This window comes from Pteropus alecto, unplaced genomic scaffold (assembly GCF_000325575.1).
Source record: "Pteropus alecto unplaced genomic scaffold, ASM32557v1 scaffold21, whole genome shotgun sequence".
Taxonomy (NCBI): Eukaryota; Metazoa; Chordata; class Mammalia; order Chiroptera; family Pteropodidae; genus Pteropus; species Pteropus alecto.
In genome coordinates this window covers 15,784,701-15,805,260 of record NW_006436282.1, presented here as the reverse complement: position 1 = coordinate 15,805,260, position 20,560 = coordinate 15,784,701, and the positions used below count along the sequence as shown (strand labels likewise).

Sequence of the window (20,560 nt, the reverse complement as noted above, 5' to 3'; positions counted from 1 at the left end):
GTGCAATATGTTTGTGTGATGTAGTGTAAGCATGCTATATTTTTATACGTATAATACATATATGTGTGTGTGATATATATATGTATATTACAGATACATATATGAAGCAGTAATGGGGTTAAAGAGCTACTTTGCATTTGATACCTTTGATTTTTATATTTTAATTTTTCTCATGACGTTTACAATAGTTATACAAGAATCATATTTAACTTTATGTATATGTGTGTGTACACATACACGCACACACACCCTTACACCCTTTTACTTAAGAACATTCTATAAATTTAGATTTTGCCGCAAGACTTCAAGTACTTTCTTGAAAATTTTGAAATATATTTCAATTTTTTGTGTCCGTCAACTTCTCCCTTGAAGACAGCTTATAACGTTTATAAAATGATAGATTATGGGCAAAATGCTACTGATAACTAATAGATAAATTTAGCCAGTGGAAAAGTTTACAAGAATCAGAAGATGAAAAATATGACTGTTCTGTGCAACCGTATGTTGCATTTGCTTTGCCATATAGTGAAATTGTTCATTATGAAATGGCCTTTCCATCTGAAGAAGTTCATGTCCAACTTTAAAGTCCTTGAGCTTCACTTTCATTTTGGAATGTTTCTTAAATGTCCTCATATTTTCTCGTTACATTTCCAACATGGTGATCTAAATTTGAGCAAGTAGTGAACTCGTTCAAGCTAAATGACTTGTAATTTTTTAAATATTAATAGAATGGGATGTGTCCCTGCTTATGCGGTGGGAAAATGTGAATTACCTCTGTAAATACACACACCCACACACATGCACACACACATACACACCTCCATTTAGAAACAAATCTATTTATATACGATCTATCTATAGACAGTATATAGTTACTGGTCCTGTTCACTTTTGTAAGTTTTAGACCTTGCCCAAATCTCACTCTTTCTGTTTATGATTTGATACTACCTTAGATCAGTGATTCTCAAAGAATGAGTATCCAGACCAACATCATCAGCACCACCTGGAAATTGGTTAGAAATGTAAATTTTTGTCCTTAGACCAGCTGAATCAGAAACTCAGTGGGGGAGGGGAAGCAGGCTTTAACAGGCCTCCAGGTGATCTTGATTCACACTAAAATTTGAGAACCGTGTTTAGAGAATCTTCCTGTGAGGGTCTAATGTGCAGCTTAGCAAATACTAGTAATGATTTTCATTTACAATTTGCCAGTATAACAACTTTAAGAAGTCTGTATTCGACCCAGCCTGTGATTTAAACTTTAGACTGTCTTAGATTTTCATGGACAGATGTCATCCTTATATTCCAAAATACTACATTTATATAAAGAGTCCAAGTGAACATTATTTAAGGGGGCATCTTTAAAATTCAAGATAAATTGTTTCAAATTAAAGTTTTGTTATTCATTATATTCTTGATATGAGAATAACTACCTGAAACAGCTCTTAAAAATGGACTGAATTTTGTATCAACCTGACTTAGTGCTAAAAATAAATGCAGGCATGAATACATTTTCTTTCAGCAAGAGCTGATCTACTTCACGTTCAGCAGACAAGGAAGTGGGGAGCACACTGTGAACCTCAGCCTTCTGCTCCAGAGATGCAATGAAGTCCAGCTCTGGGTGGCCACGGAGATTCTGCTCTGCAGTCAGCTGGGCAAGCGAGTGCAGCTGGTGAAAAAATTCATCAAAATTGCCGCTCAGTGAGTTTCTAGTGGTGAAAAGTACAATTCCTCTTGTCTATTTGTGAGAGTACTTTTTTTTTCCTTGTGATGATAAAGGTTAAGATACAAAAGTGTAATATTAAGTTAGATGACCAAATGATTGAAAAGGTTTCTTCTTGAATATTTATATCTTTGCATCTGAAGTATTTTTATTTTAAAGTAAATGTCAAAATACCAGACTGAAGCAGTCTGCTCTGTGCCACAGAATTAATAAGCAGGCAGTGCACGCATACCCCATTCTGCAGCTAAATTACAATGTGACTGGGTGAGCTACCTAAACTAAGAAAAAAGGGGAAGTTGATATAAGGGGGTAAGAATCATCGAAAGTCAGGTGTGTTCTGAGATTCTGCTCTTGGTTCCTTGATGGCCTACAGTTTGAACTTCACAAACTCCTTAGCAGGCCCTGCACTGGCTGGCTCCACCTGACCTCTGAACCCCACCCCCTGGGTGCACCCCATGCTGCAGCCACTCACAATGGTTATCTCTTTCCCATGCACCCCATCCTCCAAGCCTTGGACACCTGTTGTGTCTGCCAAGAAAGGCCCCTTTCATCCAGCAGCTTGTTGTCATTCTTTAAGACCTAGGTCAAATGTCACTTCCTTCCCAAAGTCCTCCCCTGACTTTCAAGTGCAGGGTCAATTACTCCCTACCCCTACTTCCTACGCCTCCCACCACACATTCTTTTTTCTCTTTTTTAAATTTCGTTATTTATTAAACTTATCTGTTTATATAGGATCCCTTCACTGCTGTGTTGGCCACCAGAAGACAGGGACCAACCAATTCTTACTCATCATCGTACCTGGGCCCCTGGTACAGAACTTAGTAAATACCAGCGACTCAGTAAATGCTGGTTGAATGACATTTTAGTAACTTGCTGGGAGCGTCTCTCAAAAGACCAGGTTAGCATCCTGAGACTGCTCTCAGGACAGCTTTCCAACAGAAGCAGACAACAGGAAACCAAAACCTTTTCTAGTTGCTTCTACCTCCTAGTCTTTCCATTTCACTTTTCCTTTGTCTTCCAAAATAGTTTTCATATCTAACAATTTTTGAGTACATGTCAGTATAATGTATTGAGTCAGAAAATATGCACAGATCCATGCAAGATACCATGGGGAAATCAGACTGGGCCTGTGGAGACCTAATCCCTGTCTTCTAGAAGTCTGCAATCTGCCGGCGCAGGTGGTCAGTACATCTATAACACAAATAGCTCGTGTGCAGAAGAGAAGGGGACTATACTGTGATGAGATCAAATTCTATTGGGGCTTTAGAAGTGGGGAAGCTCATATGCCAATGATGTGGGACAGGAAGAGTCAAAAAACATTTGCGCAAGACCATACGAGGCTGTATTTGAATTCTGGGTAGAATTTGACAGGTGAGCATTCGAAAGAGCATACTCTTCATGGAGGTCAAACTCGCTGGAGGAGAGAAGCAGAGGAGCTCAGCGGAGACAGAGAACATGTATGTGGTCAGCGAAAGTAACCTCACCCGGTGTGGCACAAGTGGAGGGTATTTGTAAAGATGTTGTGGGAGATGGATCTGCAGAGGAGGACGGGACCAATTTATAAAGGATTTCAGATTAGGAGTTTGGACCACATTGAGAAGGCAGTAGGGATTCACTGAAAGTTTTGTGCAGGAAACTGATGATCAGAATTGTCCCTCAGGAAGGTTGATCTGAGAGTAGCACACAGACTGGACCGTAGGCCAGGAGACCCCCAAGAGCGGATGTTTTGTGTACTTAGGTGACAGATAATAGAAGTACCTGACTTGTAGTTTTGTGTGAATTGTATGGAAGGAGAAAAAGATAACAGATAAGCCTAAATCTTGGACATCTTATATGGTAAATGCTCTTTTTTTTATTTGGCCACTATATTCCGTAATAGCCTGTGAAATACCTAAAGATAAGGTTCTGTTGGATCAAAAACATTCTTATAAATGCCAGTTACTTGGAGAAACGGGACATTCATGTTCTGAGAAGTTGAATGACACCACACAGCTCTGTTCATAGTCTAGGATTATATCCGTCCTCGGGGAAATGAAATCTATTCACGTCTTCTTTATAGGACCCTATGATCTTGAATTATTTACAGTGCTGGTCTCTATCCCTAGCCCATGGACTAGAATGCCAACAGAAACATCAAGTTAAATTCCTGGTAGGAATAACCAAGGGAAAACGGTAATTTCCATGACCATGAAGTGTCTTCCTCTGCCTAAGGCATCCTATTTGCATATTCATGTTTTTCTTCCTTCTCTCCATCCCCATCCCCCACCTCTGTGGATTGAGTGGATTTTACTTTCTCACACAGACAAAGGAATGTTTGCTAAACCGGAATGTTTAGTGTCAGACAGTCTATTCTTATCACAGAGTGAATGAAGCTTGGTGACAGGATTCCAGTCTGGAATAGTATTCAATATTTTGTACCGTATCAATTTGTCTTCTAGAGAAATCCTGACTATTCTAATTCCTTTTTCTTTTTTACAGATTCAGATATTAGTTATGTGTGCTTTTTTATTCCAAATATGACTAAAAAAGAGATCTGGACCAGAAAAATTGTTTATGGGGGGCTAAAAGATAAAAAAGATGAGGATTATATCTAAGATTCCATATAGATAAATGATGCTGAATAAAAAGAAGAAACCTTTTCATAATGAATAGTAATAAAACCATTTACCCAGAAAGTCTTGGTTTCCACTTCAGTACATGCTATCTGAAAGGCTTGCTGTATACTAGGCATTTGGGTGATGGGCAGAATATAAAAAATCAAATAGATGTATAATTTAGCCTTTTAAGGAACCTAGTGGAGAATGACAGAACCAGCGGGCCTCCATCATGTTAAGGCGGGAGGATCTGGGAGTATGGGAGAGTGTAGGCATCAGACAGTCCTCACTGATCACAAGATCCTCAGCAGAGGAGCCCGGTGCTTCAAATTATCATGTCAGGCTGCCTCAGGTCTGTCCTGGTGGGTGTGAACCTCCCACGAGTGTGTCAGAAAGGGTGCAAGTGAATGGCAAAAGAAAAGTTATGTTATTGTGACTTTAGGCACTGATGATTCTCAAAAACAGGTGAATTTCCAAGTCATAGACCAGAATTATCAAGCAGAGTATATCCTTGGCATAGCTCACGAATAAACAAACAAGATACTTGTTAGAAAATTGGCAGAAACTGGATGAAGGGTCAATTAGGCTGAGTTTTAGGCCCTCTTGCCTACCGGGAAACTGCAGGCAGAGTCCAAAGCTGGACAGAAAGAAGGGCAGAGCATGCCCTGGACACTCAGTGGCGAGGGGCCTGCAGGACTGCATTCACTTGGGTATATTGGACACTAGGCTCGGAGGCAGCAGTGCCTTTCCAGGTCTCACTAGGAATGGAAATAGAACTTCCACGGTGCTTCCAGGCGTGGCCCTCAGCTGTACTTGGGCAGTATCTGGTCCATGAGGCTGGCTTTGTGAGCAGCCCGGTTCATCAGGACCTGCCAGGGCACAGCCGGCTGTGTACATTACCACACTCACAACTCAAACCATTTTCCTGGTTCAGAAGCAGATGCTCTTAAACACACAACCTATGTGGCTAGAAATTGGTAGTTTTGGGAGACAGAAGTTTTTAATGTGTCGAGAACCTTTAAAGTGATGGCAGCTTTTGACCAATCATGGAATGACTGGAAGTCTAATGTAATAAAATAATGATAAATACAGTAAAAAGTTTTATACACAAAGACATGCATTGCAGCATTTCATATCAAATTGAATTATATCGATTGAAAATAATTTAAATATCAACAATAGGGGTGAGTAAACAAATTATGTAATATGTTTTTGATAAAGTGTTACATAGCCATCAGTGATGATAGTGAAGAAACAGTATATTACTGACAAAGGAAAATACAAAGTTATATATATACTGTTCCAAAATTTCATCTGAGACATTGATGGAGATGTAAAAGAAAAGATGGCATCGGGGAGGAGCTAAATCGGTTTATACTAGGTAGTTTTTCTGCACCCAGTTTAGTGCTAAGCACTTTCATATTTTTTCATATTTAATTCTCCAGTTAAGGTAACTTCTTGGTTTTAAAGACTTGCCTCAGGGGAGTAGTTTCCTCAGATAAAGGAGCGTCTAGAATTGACAGACTGTTCTGGCCGGCCGAGAAGCCCAGCCTCCTTCTGCTATACCAAGGCCCCTCGGCTGGCTCGGAAAATTGGTGGGCTTTTGGCCAATTGAGTCAAGAGCATGACCGACAGTTATGCAGAACAGACAACCTTACCGAGTGAACAGAGCTCAACATGATCTTATTTTGCATTTTATTTCCTTTTTCCTTTAAATGAGAAATGTGGGGCAGTATCCCCATAATATAGGCCATGTTTTAAATATACATATAAAATAACATAATAACAATTTTGTTGATCACAAAGAAAATACGTAATAAGAGGTGAGAGGGGTTTATCTGCCAAAAAAACATAGACAGGATACTGATGAAAGAGACAGGATAAAAGAGCTGTTATAATGACAGTGCGTATATAAGGAAACATGAATTTAAGAGTTTTCAGTTGAAATTGTAGGTGCACCCAAAATATTTTTTAAAAGGAGGAGTCTGTTAAAGTGTCCAGAGGGTTTCAAGAACACAGATCTTCTCCTAAAGGTAAAGACGGGCTGAAACGTTTGGAATCATTTGTGTTAGAAACAGTGGAGGGCACACCATCTCCCACAGGGGCTGTCGGGGGCGTGGGAACTGTGGGGCAGAATTCAGCCCTACCCTTGAGGCTGAACTCTGTGGCCTCGGGGAATGGTTTCAGCTGTATCTTTTGCGGTTGTCTGGAGAGAAGTTGTTGCCTCAAAGTGCCTTCTGCTTTCTTTTATCCCATAGCTGCAAAGCCCAGAGAAACCTGAATTCTTTCTTCGCTATTGTGATGGGTCTCAACACAGCTTCTGTCAGTCGACTGTCACAGACCTGGGAGGTGAGACTTGGGGGTCTGCGGGGGAGAAGGAAGTAGGAGGGACAGGTAAAACCGAATGGGAAACGGTCCAGCAAAAAGCCTTTACCTAAAATATGTAAATTGTTGTAAATGGTTTAAATAAAATAAGTACTATTAGAAAAACATGTTAAAAAACAATGTGTCAAGTCTGTAGGGACTATTTTGATCAAATGGTCTTCAGAATGGTTTTGTAATATATAAGAAAGAGATGAAGATTGTAAAATATTCCCCAGCTGGAATTAGCCTTGCTCTGCTCCCATGAGAGCTTGGCTGCGGTCCACGGTGATTCTTTCCAAAGCTCACCTGGTGACGACCGATGTGCGTCCAGAAGCCAACTGGCTGAGATGCTGATGAATTAAGCTTCCAGGCCTCTCACTTGCACGGCCCTTGGCAGTGTGTTCACATGGATGATGGATATCTTTGTAAACTTCGCAAAAGTCGAGTCATTTTGTATTCTTTTTCTTAAAGACAGTCCACAAAATGAGTTTTAGGCCTTCCAAATCTTGTCGCTGCCTCTGCCAGTGTTGCGTGATGAAGGCTGCTCCAGCCTCTGAGATGGACCCAGCACGTTAGCACAGCATGGGCTTAAGGGCCTCTGTGGAAAGAACGGACACAGGGCCGTCCCTCCACTTAGCCAGGCACAGACGTAGGGCTCTCTGCCTCTCCCCATCCCCATTCCTTCGGCTTTTGTTTCCTTCTCTCTTCCTTCCCTCCTGACTGGCTTCTTCACTTAGGGCACCGTTTCTCTCCCTCCTTTCTTCTCTTGAACCACCACCTCTTCCCCCTTAGCCTGCACGTGGCTCACTGCCATCTCCTTAGCCTCTCTCCAGCCTTCTCAGATTCAGCTCCCGTCAGCTGCTCCATTCTCTTCATGCTCCCAATTCAGACTCCCATGAGAGAGAAGGAGTTAGGCCAACTTTTTTTTTTTTTTTTTTTTTTGCATCAGGTCTCAGCATAGGTCTTTGGGCAACTACAGATACGCTTTTCGAAGTCAGGGTCATACTCTGATGGAATGCACTGAGGTACCTGAGGGTCAGGGTCAGTGTCAGTGATCTTTAAAGGGGTTCAAAAGAAACGAAAGGCCTGCCTGCTCTGGGTAAGCAAACAGGGCCATGTGTGCACATCGTGAGATCAAAGGAAGCAGGCAACAGACGCCCCCGTCCATCAGAAGAGGAAGAAAACAAATGGCTAGCGAGGGCCAGGGGAGAGTGGCATTTGAATTAAATCTGGAAAGAACCTTTGGCAGAAATCGAGAGGAGAAATAATTCAATTATAGCATGCATTTCATGAGCATATGCATTGCCTACTATGTGCAAGGCACTACGTCGTCACCATAGCAGATAAAAAATAGGTCAGACAAATTAGAACAGAATGTGCTCTGATGAAAGGTAGGACATGGAAGCAAAATCCAAGTTTTTATTAAAAAATCACCAGTGTGTGGAATGTCTAACCAACTAGGTTCCTGAGTCATGTGGCCATTATTTATTTTAAACTGTTTTAGCCACATTCGCAAGGAATGTCACATTAAAGGATGATGAAAATTGCCTCATGAGAAGCAATTAGGGTACAACCAAATGATAGGTGTTTTTATGTCTAGAAGCGTGACACACCTAAGCACAACTTAATCAAAACTCCCCTCGTTGCCCCTCAAAATAACTGACTTCTTTAACCATTTCTTTTTTGTTTGTTTTTGGTTTTGTTTTTAGAAAATCCCTGGGAAGTTTAAGAAACTTTTCTCTGAACTTGAAAGTTTAACAGTAAGTTGTTGAGCCAGATGGGGCTTATTCTTCAAATTAATCTCTAGTGTCTAATTTCCTTCTAGATTCCAGGGGTCGGTATCTGTACTCTATCAAGTCATGTAGAATTCACTTGGATAGGAAAGTTTAGCTTTGCTTCTTATGGACTGAAGCAAGTTCATGGTCAGGGCTTCCTCCTCTTCATGGAAAAATGTTGTGAGAATGGACCTTTTGGTACGATTTTCAGAAGGCAGATTTTTAGTATAGTCCATTTCAAAACCCGCAAAATTAATTGGTATTAACTTAGTGCGTAGTCGGTGTCTTAGGCATTATTTTTTTCATTTTTCTCCTTTTTACCATTTCTTAGGTTTAGATAGAAAATGTATCGTTTCTTTCCGAATGCAGTAAGACAGTGTTCTCTTGTTTACTCTGCATTGTCTGTGCACTGTGAGGCTGGTTTGCAGTGTGCCTAACAAAATACGTTGGGGTTACCTCATGATCAAAATTATGCAGAGGAAACTGTACTTAAAGAACCCATTTAAGGAAAATAATAGGGCAATCAAAAAGTGTCTCTCTTTTGCAGTCATTTCCCATTATTGTAAACCAATAACTTGGCTTTTATTCATTGCCTCGATTTCCTGCCCTAATTTAGTGAGTTTATTTTCCAAGGAAACCTTTATCTACTTAGTTCTTAGGAAGATCCTCTCGATAGCTAAATCGTGTTCAAGTATTATAGCAAAAGTGGATTTAGAGTTGTTTCTAAGGCACATTGATTTTTCTTTCTCTTTGTAATCTGCTTGGTTTGGCAGGATCCTTCCCTGAATCACAAAGCCTACAGAGATGCATTCAAAAAGATGAAGCCACCTAAAATCCCTTTCATGCCCTTATTGCTTAAAGGTAACGATTTTTTTTTTCTTTTATGCTGTATAATTTCATCTTCCAGAAATGGCTCATTATAATTATAGAGGACTGAAAAGAAAAAAAGGGCTCTCGGTTTATTTCTTTAATGTTGCCATTCAGATCTTACTGTGTTTGCTTGTGATTGTTTTCAAATGCTCAGTTATTTCTGAGGTACCTAAAATACTTAATTGTACTCGAGTTACCATCAAAGCATTTTCTCTTGACTCACAAAAGTTAGCACTGAAAACTTTCATGTTTTTATTTTACTCTGCTTCTAAGCGCTGTTTTATTTTCTCTGAGTTTACAATCCAACCAAGAATAGGTTGGCATAAACAACCAAAACAGTGATTGATCATGCACTACGTTTGCAACCTAAGTTTCAGAGATACAGCCCACAGCCTGCTGCTGTGTGAGAAATACCTTTGGTTAACACAGGTAATATAGTGGATGGATATTACTGGTCGAGAAACATACGTTCTTCTTTCTCAGAGTGGAACACATTTGGGAAAGTAAGTGACAGCTCCATGTTAGTCTACTGACTTTTCTGTAGAACAGCTAATAATTCATCATGAAACATGTTAGTTAAATTTACTAACGGGATCCCAGTGGTCTCCTTCAAACCAAAGGAATTCATTTTAATCTGGCGTGCACTCCTGACATTCGGTATACATTGTACCTGCGCGCTTTCCAGCAAAAAGGGATTTGGTCAGTTTTCTTAGCCATATTTTGATCCTTTCCAAGGGATTTTATAGGAATACTCTTTTATATAGCATTTGCCCTTCAGAGGCTTGTCACTTCTGCTGGGTCAGGCACCAATGACTGGACTGATACGTGTGATTTTTGAAATGAGTTTACCTAGGAACTGGGTTACTGGTTGGCCTGGTCATCCTCCTCCTCCCCCTTCCCCCATTTACCAGCCCCACTGGCAATAAAGCTGATATTCCCTCCTAGGCTTCTCGCAAGAACAGCCAGAGCTTGGAGAATTACTGAGCTGCTGTGCATGCCTGCAGCCTACGCATTTAGTCTTCATCTAGTATAAAGCAAGAATCTCTGTGAAATAATAACATAGTAGGACAGAGGTGCACAGTTACTTCATTCAAGCTGGATGAAGTGAGGAGAGATTGTAATGCCAAAGGAACAATTTAAAAATTCATTTGATGCTTCATATTTATTTCCTTTGAAGATAAATTTGAGGCTTATATTTTTATTTGCAAAATAAAACCCCTTCAGCTGGAGAGTAGGGGTGGCAGGTGGGAAGTAACGTTAGAATCATTTAGTGTCAAATAGAAAAAGTAAGAAGTGAGGACAGATCTTGGAAAGGAATTGATGTTAGGAATTAAAAATTCTGAAACAATAAAAAATTTTAAAGTAATAAGAAATTAGCTGGCAGTGCCCCTTGATCTTAATTAGATAGGAGTAAAGCTTTCTGCTATATTTTAGTTGTTTTCCCCCCAAAAAATGTTTAATGCAGCCCAGTATCTCACACATCTTTAGCTTGTATGCAATTTTCTACTCTTCTGAGTTCTAGACCTTTTTGTTGGCAGCACAACAAATTTTCCTTTTTTTCTCCTGAAAATACATTTACTCTAGTAAAAATTTGCTCTAGTATATTAAACATTTTTTCCATTAGATGCTTTCTTGAATTTAAGTAAGCACCTATTTGTCCTTTACCTAAATTTTTTGTCATTATAAAAATAAACATCATTAACACTCTATTGTATTTCAAGTTACCATTTTTGTCTGAAATAACTTCCAAAGGAAAAGAGGATGAAAATTTGAAATATGTATATTATCATGCCTTAGATAAGACATTTTGGAAAAACTAAATATTAATTCTTAGGCTTTTTAATGCAAAATTATTGCAAAAGTTGCAATAAACCACTTTGGAGGAACTAACTTTTTAATGAAAACTCTCCCCACCCCTCCCTTGTGCTTCCTACTTTGGGTTGCTTTTACCTAGACGAGAAGGACCAAATTGAACTCCTTGGGTGCCAAAGAGGATTAGGTCTCCCATGTTTCATTCTTTGAGGTAGTCAGTGCCCAGGAAGCCTGCAGATTAGTGAGTAAAAACATAACCTGAGGATCCTGGCAGCCATCAGCTTTCCTGTTTTCCAGTTGAATTTCTTGCCTTTTGATTTATTCTGCCCTGAACAGTGGTGTGGTATCCGATTAGAAAGTGGGGCAACCCTAAGTAAGTGTCAGGGAAAGGACGCAGCTGAGCAGCCAAATAGTCTGTATCTAGTGGTGTTTTTGGAGATGGGAGTCCCTTCCAACAGAATGAATAATCAACAGATGTTTGAAGATAAACTGAGGTCTTCATGGTGGGCTGTGTACGTATCTTAAAGTGGAGATTACTCTTGCAGTTTTGTTGGGATATTTAAATAAAAAGAGTGACGGGGTGTTTGTAGGTTTCTTCTTCCCCTTTTACTTGCCATCTCTTCAAACGGAGTCATCTCACCCGGCAGTTCTATTCCAGGGAGCATTCGGAGTGTGTTCAGATATCTCCAGATGAAAGGGGCCTCGTAGGTGCTCGTTTTCTCGCACCTGAACTACTCCATAGCCTGCAACTTAAGTTCTAAGATCCCATTTTTTGAGCTCAACCACCTGTTGGTTTCTCTCTCTCACACCTGCCATTCAACTGTGTCAAAATCTTCAGCCACTTGATCCCCCTTCTCCTGGGCGGCAGCCTCTTCCAGCCTCTCCTCCCTCCCCACCTGGCCAGACGCACTTTCCCTGTCTTATCCTCAGGCCAGCACCAGCCTGACAGCCTGGGCCATCAAAAGAGCAGCCATCCTCATCGGCTGACCTGATGGAGTCCCTGAGAGTTGAGGTTAAATGAGACCACCCAGGAAGACAGGAGACCTAGGGCTGGAGGGAATAGATGAAGGGAGTGATGAAGGAAACACTTTTAAGAGTTACAAAGACACCCCCTAGGCCGTAAATTCAGCAAATTAACTATAACAGGTTGTAAGAAATGTCCAGGTCCTTTCAGCTGGTGAAACCCCAGAGAGACACAGTGGCGAGAGGAAACTGGCGCCCTGGGTTCGAATCCTGGCTGTGACATTTAGTGCTGTGATCATGGGTCAGCTGTGCATGTTCTTTGGACCAGAGTTTCTTCACATTCTTTCCTGCTAGAGCTTTACCTGAGAGTTTTTTTTTGTGAGGATTAAATGAGTTAATGCCATTTCTGACGCTGTTAGTAAACATAAGCTGTCATTATTGCCATCACCCCGCATCGTCATTCTCGGGAGCATAGGAAGAAGATGACAAACCTTGTAACGCTAGGGAAATGGACTCTGAGAGGGCGTTTGTAATCCAAATTCTCAGAGAATTAGGGGAGACTAGGTTTCCAGGTGGCGTTTAACGTAGATGGAGTGCACATGGTGCTTTATTTGCTATACGGAAAGGTAAAAAAATAACTGTTGACTACTCTTTCCTAAATATTGTGTCACAGAATGAAAACTTATCATTCTTTTCTGCAAGCAAAATTACGAAAGATAATAAAATAATCAGATAGTTTGTTAGGTGATGGTGTAATTGTGAATTATTTTCCTGCTAGGATATCAGTTAAAGAAAGAAAGAAGGAAAGAAAGAAAATGAAAAGAAAAAAGCACAGGGAAATGTTGCAGTCCTTTCTGGAAGCTACGTAAGAGATGCCTTTGGGGAAGTTCATCAGTGTGTCCTGTAAACTATGTAACCAGTGTCGCCCCCTGGCGGGAAGTCAAAGTTAGGTGGACGAGTGTGTTGTAGGCAGGTCTATGGAGCACCTAGCTCATAATTGCCCCCGTGGGAACCGGCAGAATTAAGTCTTGATTAAGTACAAATGCTTTCCCTTTCTATTTGTTGGAATTTTAAGCTATTCTTTTCCCTCTTATACATCAGGTTATTTTAATCGATTTTTGAAAATTATTTTCATTTGGTGGCCCTCTGTGTCTGTGCTATAACATGATTATTTTCATGCTCTTCAAGTTGTTTGTAATATATTTCTTACTCTGATTCTTGTCTATGTGGATTCCCTAATTAATACTCACTCATTGGCTCTCCGATCTGAGATTCCGTCATCCATTCCCAGAGTTTTAGCGGCTGTTTTTATTGTAACTAATTCCCAAATCTCTCTCTCCTGAGGAGGCATTCGTGTTTATTGCAACCAAAAAGGTTTGTATTTCCATATCTTCTGTCACTTTAAATGCTGCGAGGCTCAAACCAAATGTAACTTTCCCTCCTCCGATAATGTACCTTCGTCCTACTTTCCTTAGCTTATTTTCATCAGTGACACTTTCTTCTGATTCGGTTGTGTCAGAAACATTGCCGTTTTCAAACCTGTGTGTTTCCTCACTCACTTCTGATACAAAAATCAGGCACTGGCTTTGAGAACCAAAAATCTTAATTTAAACATCTAAATCTAAATATGAACATTTTAAGTAAGGCAGGTTCCCTATAATTTACCAGGGATTCTTAAAAAACAAACACGTAGATATTAAAATCCTATTGTTCCTGGATATTCTTTTCTGCTCAATGTTCTGGCCTAGAAACGTAATGGACTGGTTAAGTTATGGAATAGCGTTAGTTTATATGAAGCAGGTCAAAGTCATACACTTCAGCGTAAGTGCAAAATACATGTTTGCATTAATGATATAATTTTTCCTCCTCACACACCTATAAATTATGCCCTTTCACTTCTAGTAATATACAGATTCAGTTTCGAATTGCCTTCTCATATGCCTGGAATAATCCCTAATGTTTAAGAAAAATTAATAACTTGCACTGCATCTAGACCTTGTCAGCTCTGATTCATGATCCATTTCTAATGGTACATATATCTTTTTGTTTTTAATTTTCAGATGTAACATTTATTCATGAAGGGAATAAGACATTTTTGGATAATCTGGTCAATTTTGAAAAGCTGGTAGGTAAACTTCATTATTTCTACGCATTTCTTTCTTGCTCCAAGAAACAAATGGATTAAGCCTTTTTCTCCATTGAATGCATGGTGATTTCCAGGAGCTTATTTGCTGCATGTTGTGCATTGTCAATAAAATGTATTCCAATTAAAAATAAGTATGCTAGCAAGTTTTGGAGAACCAAATATAAAAATCTGCGTTTTATTTTTGAAAAATGGAACTTCATTAGACTAACATCAGCAATTGAGTGTATGTTATTGAACCATAAATAAAACCATAAAGGTCCTTGTCAGGAGGCACTCATGCTCTCGGGGTTCAGTTTTACTGCTGTAAAGGCATCTCTGTCTTTGTCCTGATGTGTACTGCTTCCCAGGCACCGGAGAAAGCTTTCCTTCTGGGGAGATGTGTCCACCCCACAATACTCCCAGCTTGGATATGAAGGTAGAATTCGTAGGGTCTGCATTTGAGAGGAGGGACGGCCCTTTTATCAGCCTGTGGACAGATGGTGCCAATGTGGAGAGAGCCTACAAAGTGCCCCCCCTTGCCCACAAGAAAGGGGTCCCTGGTCAGTCTTTTCTTACAAGTTACTGAAATGCCTCTTCCTGAATTATTCCCAGGACATTCCCAGGGGCTTTGTCTTGCAGTGGACTCCTCCCAGCCTTTCCTGCCAGCCTTCTCCTAGGGCAGAGGGGGAAGTGCCTGTAAGCACTGAGCACGTGTAAAACAGGAGTGCTCCAGAGAGACCCAGTGGACGGTGAGAAGAATAGATTTCTGACAGATGAATTTTAGTCAGAGATCAAACTATCCTTCATGGTTCAAAATGATGCCAGTGACCCCTGTCCATAGATCCTGACCTTTAAGTGACCTTTTTAGTGATGGTAATGAATTTGTGTGAACTCTCTCAGAAACTGACCTCTGGTCCCCTGTGTGACTGGGTCAGGCATTTGGAAGAAAGCTGAGTGAGGCGGGGGCCGCAGACCATGACCAAAGAACAATACAAACCAGTGAATCCAAATGAGGTTTGGCATCTGACCTTTGCCTTATGAGTGTCCTGTTCTAATCATCAGGTTAACTCACCATATAGAGGTTGAGACAGCACAGGACCACTGTACAGCTTGAAAACCCAAGCGCCTAGTATCCGGAAGACAGATGTCTTAGAACATCTCGCCATAGGTCCATTTTAATCATTGCTTTATGGCGAGTTATTTTTAAAGTGGATATGCCTATAACTTTTCAAGTCTCTCTCGGCACTAAGTGCTTTGGAATCAGAGTTCAGTTATTTTAGTTACTGTAGTCAAACCATCACAGCTGGAAATGGTTCAAGTGTTGGCTTTTTTGTTCTTTTTCTTTAGAGATTTGTTCTTTGTTGCTATGTAATGTTCTGAAGATCACAGCAGGGCACTGGTTTGCAGCCAAAGGCTGTAGGCACTAACTGGTCTCTAGGCAGATTAATCCCCAATGTTTGCTGTTCATGAAATGATTGCAGGAATATGAAGCCTTTGGTCCACGTTTACTTCAAATCCTGGCCAACACATCAGGTTAAGAACGCCAGATAAGCTTTGGAGAGCACGTGCGAAGATGTGGGATGAGGCGTGGCACGCCACGTGGAATCCCCTATAAAGGTCTAGAAACTTTCCCTGTGACAGACCAGAGGGGACGCGAGAGAACAGTTGTGCTCCTATAAGCTGACTCTTGTCTGTTGTTAAAGGCAGACAGGTGGCCGACCTTCGTCTCTGAAGTGAGCCAGTGGTTTGATTAAGTTCACTGCATAATTTTCCCTCAGATAGTGCCACCAGCGTGAGAGAACAATTCGATAAAGGCACCCGTGGGAAAGAGCAACGGAAAGATCCCTGCACACTTCTCCCTTTCATCCTGGCCAGCATCTCTGGCCTTCCCCCTCCTCTCCCCAGTGACCCAGTAGAAGCCTTTTGATTCCAGCTAATGTAGTCCAAGGTCCTGCTTTCATATATGCCAAGACTTCAAACTAACCATTGGGACTGAAACAAAGAAAGTCTACCTGATAGTGCTTCTAGTGGGGCCAATAATTGTCTGTATCCTTCATGCTTTAAGAAAGTTTCAGGAACTAGCATGGCATAAATAAGTAATATTCTATTTTAAATTCCTGCAGAAAACATTTATGAGAAGGGCGACTAGCAGATAAGTACATGCACTTGCATAGCAGGCACGCGCTGGCACGTCTTTTCTGAAGAGAGTAGATTTTGTATTATCATTGTGTTTCTGGTCCTCAAAGCATATGGCACTTAAGATCCAGCACACCTCACACTGACCCCCTCCTTGCACAGAGAAGATGGGGTGAAGCTGAAATTTTCTAGAAGGACAGAGATCTATTTTATATTATACACAGCCCCGTGTTATACTTGGATGCAGAGAATGATATTGAATTACCTAGCAGAGTCAGTATTTTCGAGGAATGTTTCTTAGCAAAGGACAGGGTTCCACTTAAGCAAAACCAGGATCATTTTTCACAATAATGAACCCATAGAATGTAACTGAATTAACTTGTGAGGAGCCAGTTCCTCATGATGGATATTAGCTTAAGCCAGCTAGCAGATAATTCAGTGCATTATCTTTATCTGGCTGACACAGGCCAACACGTTAAGTCAGATGACATGAAAACTCAGAAATCTTATTGAGTCTAAAATGATTTTCCATCATTCCCTCTGCTGCCTCAGCAACTCTACGTGTTTCTGTCTCAAACTGTGAAATAGTAAAGAAATAAATGCTTTCCCTTTTTCTTTGCCCCTCAACATTAAGAGCATCATCTTTTATCACACTCTCTCCCCCTGCAGAAGACCTACAAATGAGGATCAGCACTCAGGTTTCAAAGCTGCACGCAGTACTGGGTCTTGCATCAGCTCAGGCCTTGCATGAGCTGCGCAAATGGCATATGATAGAAATCGACGTGACGCCATAGCCTAAAACAACGAGGGAACTGTCCTGGGAATAGTGGCAAATTTGGGGAAGGAAATTTAACAATACATTCGCAGACATGAGTCAGGTCTCATTTCCTTGACAAATGCAACTCGAACTACTGCTATAACCACTGTCCTATTTAATTTCCCACTATTGAGTAGAAATACAGTAAAAATACAGCTGTGAGAACAATTTAATACATGAGTCATGTTCAAATACAGTTTCTGTAGTTCTGCCAGTTTTAAGTAAAAAAAAATTAGTATTAACATTTTTTTTAGCAATAATTTACCGAGAGTGTGCTGCGTATGAACAGGCTTGTGTTTCCTGTGTGTGTGGGGGACACGAAAGGTGTTGACTCCCTAGGGGATGTTTGAAGCACCAGATAATGAACAATGTTGGTTCTCGAATAATAGGGCGATGTTTAGATTTTGATGTGAACCCAATTAGGGAGTCACTGCAGATTTTCCTCAGGACTGGGACAGTGTGTGGAGATTACTCTGGCAGCCATAGAGGAGGAACTCTAGTGAAGGATGGTCTTGCCCTGAATGCTCTCTTTCCTTCATCATGGAAAATCGAAAATGATATAGCTCAGAAGGTGGTTGCAGGTCCATAAGTACGAGGTGATGGGAGCTTGTCAAAAGTAGCTGTGAGTTTAAGAACAGTTTTGCCTGGAGATCAGTGAGAACTTTAAAGAAAGAAATTAAAGTAGAACACTGAAGACTATAGCAGGGAAGGTAAATTACAAACGGAAAACAACCTTTGCAAAGATTTGGCCGTTTTAGAAAATGTGTGTCTTTCATGACTGTCTCACTTCCTGTCACCATTTGAGATACTTGAATCTTTAATTCCACAAAACGTCCTACCTCTGTTTAGCAAGCGTGTGTGAGTCAACGTGTGTGATACACAGTAGGTGCCGGGCATGCAAAGTCCTCTGGTGGCACCTGGTCTAGAGGAGGAGAAAACTTCCACAGCAACTACAACACAAAGCCAGTCTGCATTGTACAAAGACAGTGAGAACGTTGAGAATGGTGCCTCCCAAGTTCAGAAGGGCGATCTCAGGCCTCGTGGAGAGAAGGCGAAACATCCCCTGTAGTGAAAAGCCAAAGCAAATTCGGACAGGTAGACAGGGGGCGTGGGAGAGCTGCATTTCTTTGCAGTGTTTTTCCCGTGGCCCAGATAGAAGCCGTGCAACCAGGTTTGGGAGCCACCGTTTCTGTGGACCAGGATTAAGCTCAATATTATCAATTAAAGTTAAGTCCAGCTCCAAATTACACCCAAGGTTGTGAATATCCTTCATTCCAAGCAGGCACGCTGCTTCAGCAACACCCTAAATGATCATCCACTGATATGTTTCCCGCTCTGCCTTCCAGCATATGATTGCAGACACTGTCCGAACGCTGAGACACTGCAGGACTAACCAGTTTGGTGAGTAATTGAAGTCAGCGTGAAATGTAAATTTACCATACAGTGGTACGGACTGTGACCATGTCACAAGTATTTGGTAGAAATAACTTTAAACGGATTATAAAGTATAATATGCACATTGTGTGCATATACTATGTTCTCCCTTGTTTTATCGCCGTGTGTTTGAGATGCAGAGGAAGACAAGTTACGGCAGATTTCTATCGACTCATGGCAGCAGGTTCACACTGTACCAAGTGACTTCGGACAATTGGAATCTCCCACCTCACCCCAACCTAGAAAGTCTTGTTTGCTTGCCCATTGGCGCAGAGTTACCAGTGAGTTTATCAGGGGTGACACGGCCCGTAACCTCCTTGGTTGAAGCCTTCCTGGAACAGGAATATAGTTCGTAAAAGTGCCTAGCACAGCCTTCCAGGATCTTTCCTCCTTTCCAACAAAAACTTCCTGTCTGGAGCTGCCTTTCACTGAGAAAGTATTTTTCTGAGCACTTTCGTAGACTCCCCACTGAGACTAATGTGTATAAGAATATTGTTCCTTTTTAAATCTCAGGCATAATTTACATTATGTTTACATTATGTTAAAACATTGCAGGAAGGAAGGAAATCAACCTTATTGAGTTCAAGGAGCTTTCACATGGCCAAGGGGACACCAGTATTGGTGATTGGTGAACAGAGATTAATTCTATGGGTATAGAGCAGAGGCAGCTCAGAAAGGTGACCTCATTCAACCATTATTCAAACCAAGTCTAACTTCCTGGCCCATACCCTTTCCTTTGCCTTGTGTAGATTCTATAGATATAAAGGACAATTTAAAAAACAGAAAGTTGAATTCAGTAATTATAAATCAATCAAAGGTAACCACTGAGTAAAACTTACTTTGCTAAATAATGCATCCTCACTGTAAAACTATTTTTTCAACAATACAGAGAGAGAGAGAGAGAGAGAGAGAGAGAGAGAAGAAAAATCAAAGTCCCACTTCCTAAGGATAGGTGCATATTCTTAAGAATCATTTTCCTGTCTGAGCAGAGAGAGAGAGAGAGAGAGAGAGAGAAAAGAAAAATCAAAGTCCCACTTCCTGAGGATAGGTGCATATTCTTAAGAATCTTTTTCCTATCTGAGGTGGTCTTGGCTGGCAGTTTTGTCCCCCAACAAAGCAATTGAACTTCTGTATGAATTACAAAGTTGCTGTTTGAAAACAAGAATTATAAATACAGGACTTGATTTTCTAAATATTCACACCAATTAATACCATTTGGTATGTACTTACATGATTCTCCATTAAGTACACAAGTACAATGCAGTGATAACATTGTCACGGAGATTCATTCAATTGTGCTAGCTTAATGTTACTGACAAGTTCATATTTCTTCCATCCTCCTTTGCTTCCCAAGCATTTACAGGTGCTCAGCTAATTCTAAGACCTCAGTCTCACCAAGGGACTGTGGTTTATATATACGGCAAGTGTGGACGGGAAGGTTACACTGTTTTGTCTGGCTTTGACCCTGTCTTGAACCTCCCATCACCAGAGAATAAGTCTTCATAGCACAAAGCAAAGGAGAAATTTAAATAATTCTCAGACCTGTTTGTGTTCTGTATTTCTGTATCTTTAAAAATTGGGTTTGGGACTCATTATCTAAATTCATTTTGATAGTTTATATAGGCATAGTAAACCAATCTCAGCATTTGAAATAAAATAGTGTTAATCAAACCACTTATAAAGTGCATGCAGGTGTCAGTTGTCATTCTATCATCTTTTTAAGGCCAAAAATTTAACAACAAGATTATCTTTGTAGCATCATGTTGTCTAAAGCAACATTTACTAAACCAAAAGTCGTCCCTTAGTGGCTTCTAGAGAAGACGTTCTAGAATGACACAGCTTTTTGGCCACTTTTAAACAAGCAGGATGGTAAAAAGTTTAACTCCTGGTGCTTTTACTTTTTGAAACCAGTAAGCAGCGATTTTTGGAGGGGGAAGGTTTTGTATGTTT

At 40.6% G+C, this 20,560-nt stretch overlaps 1 protein-coding gene across 1 annotated transcript in view; it reads left to right on the top strand.

Moving 5' to 3' along the window:
- The window catches only part of RAPGEF5 (Rap guanine nucleotide exchange factor 5), a 272,187-nt gene that overhangs the window by 246,803 nt on the left and 4,824 nt on the right, over nt 1-20,560 (top strand). The window contains exons 21-26 of the mRNA XM_025046811.1: nt 1,520-1,698; nt 6,573-6,663; nt 8,388-8,438; nt 9,227-9,314; nt 14,159-14,223; nt 18,523-18,577. Coding sequence (XP_024902579.1) covers nt 1,520-1,698; nt 6,573-6,663; nt 8,388-8,438; nt 9,227-9,314; nt 14,159-14,223; nt 18,523-18,577 — 529 coding nt within the window. The remainder of the gene's footprint in view (nt 1-1,519; nt 1,699-6,572; nt 6,664-8,387; nt 8,439-9,226; nt 9,315-14,158; nt 14,224-18,522; nt 18,578-20,560) is intronic.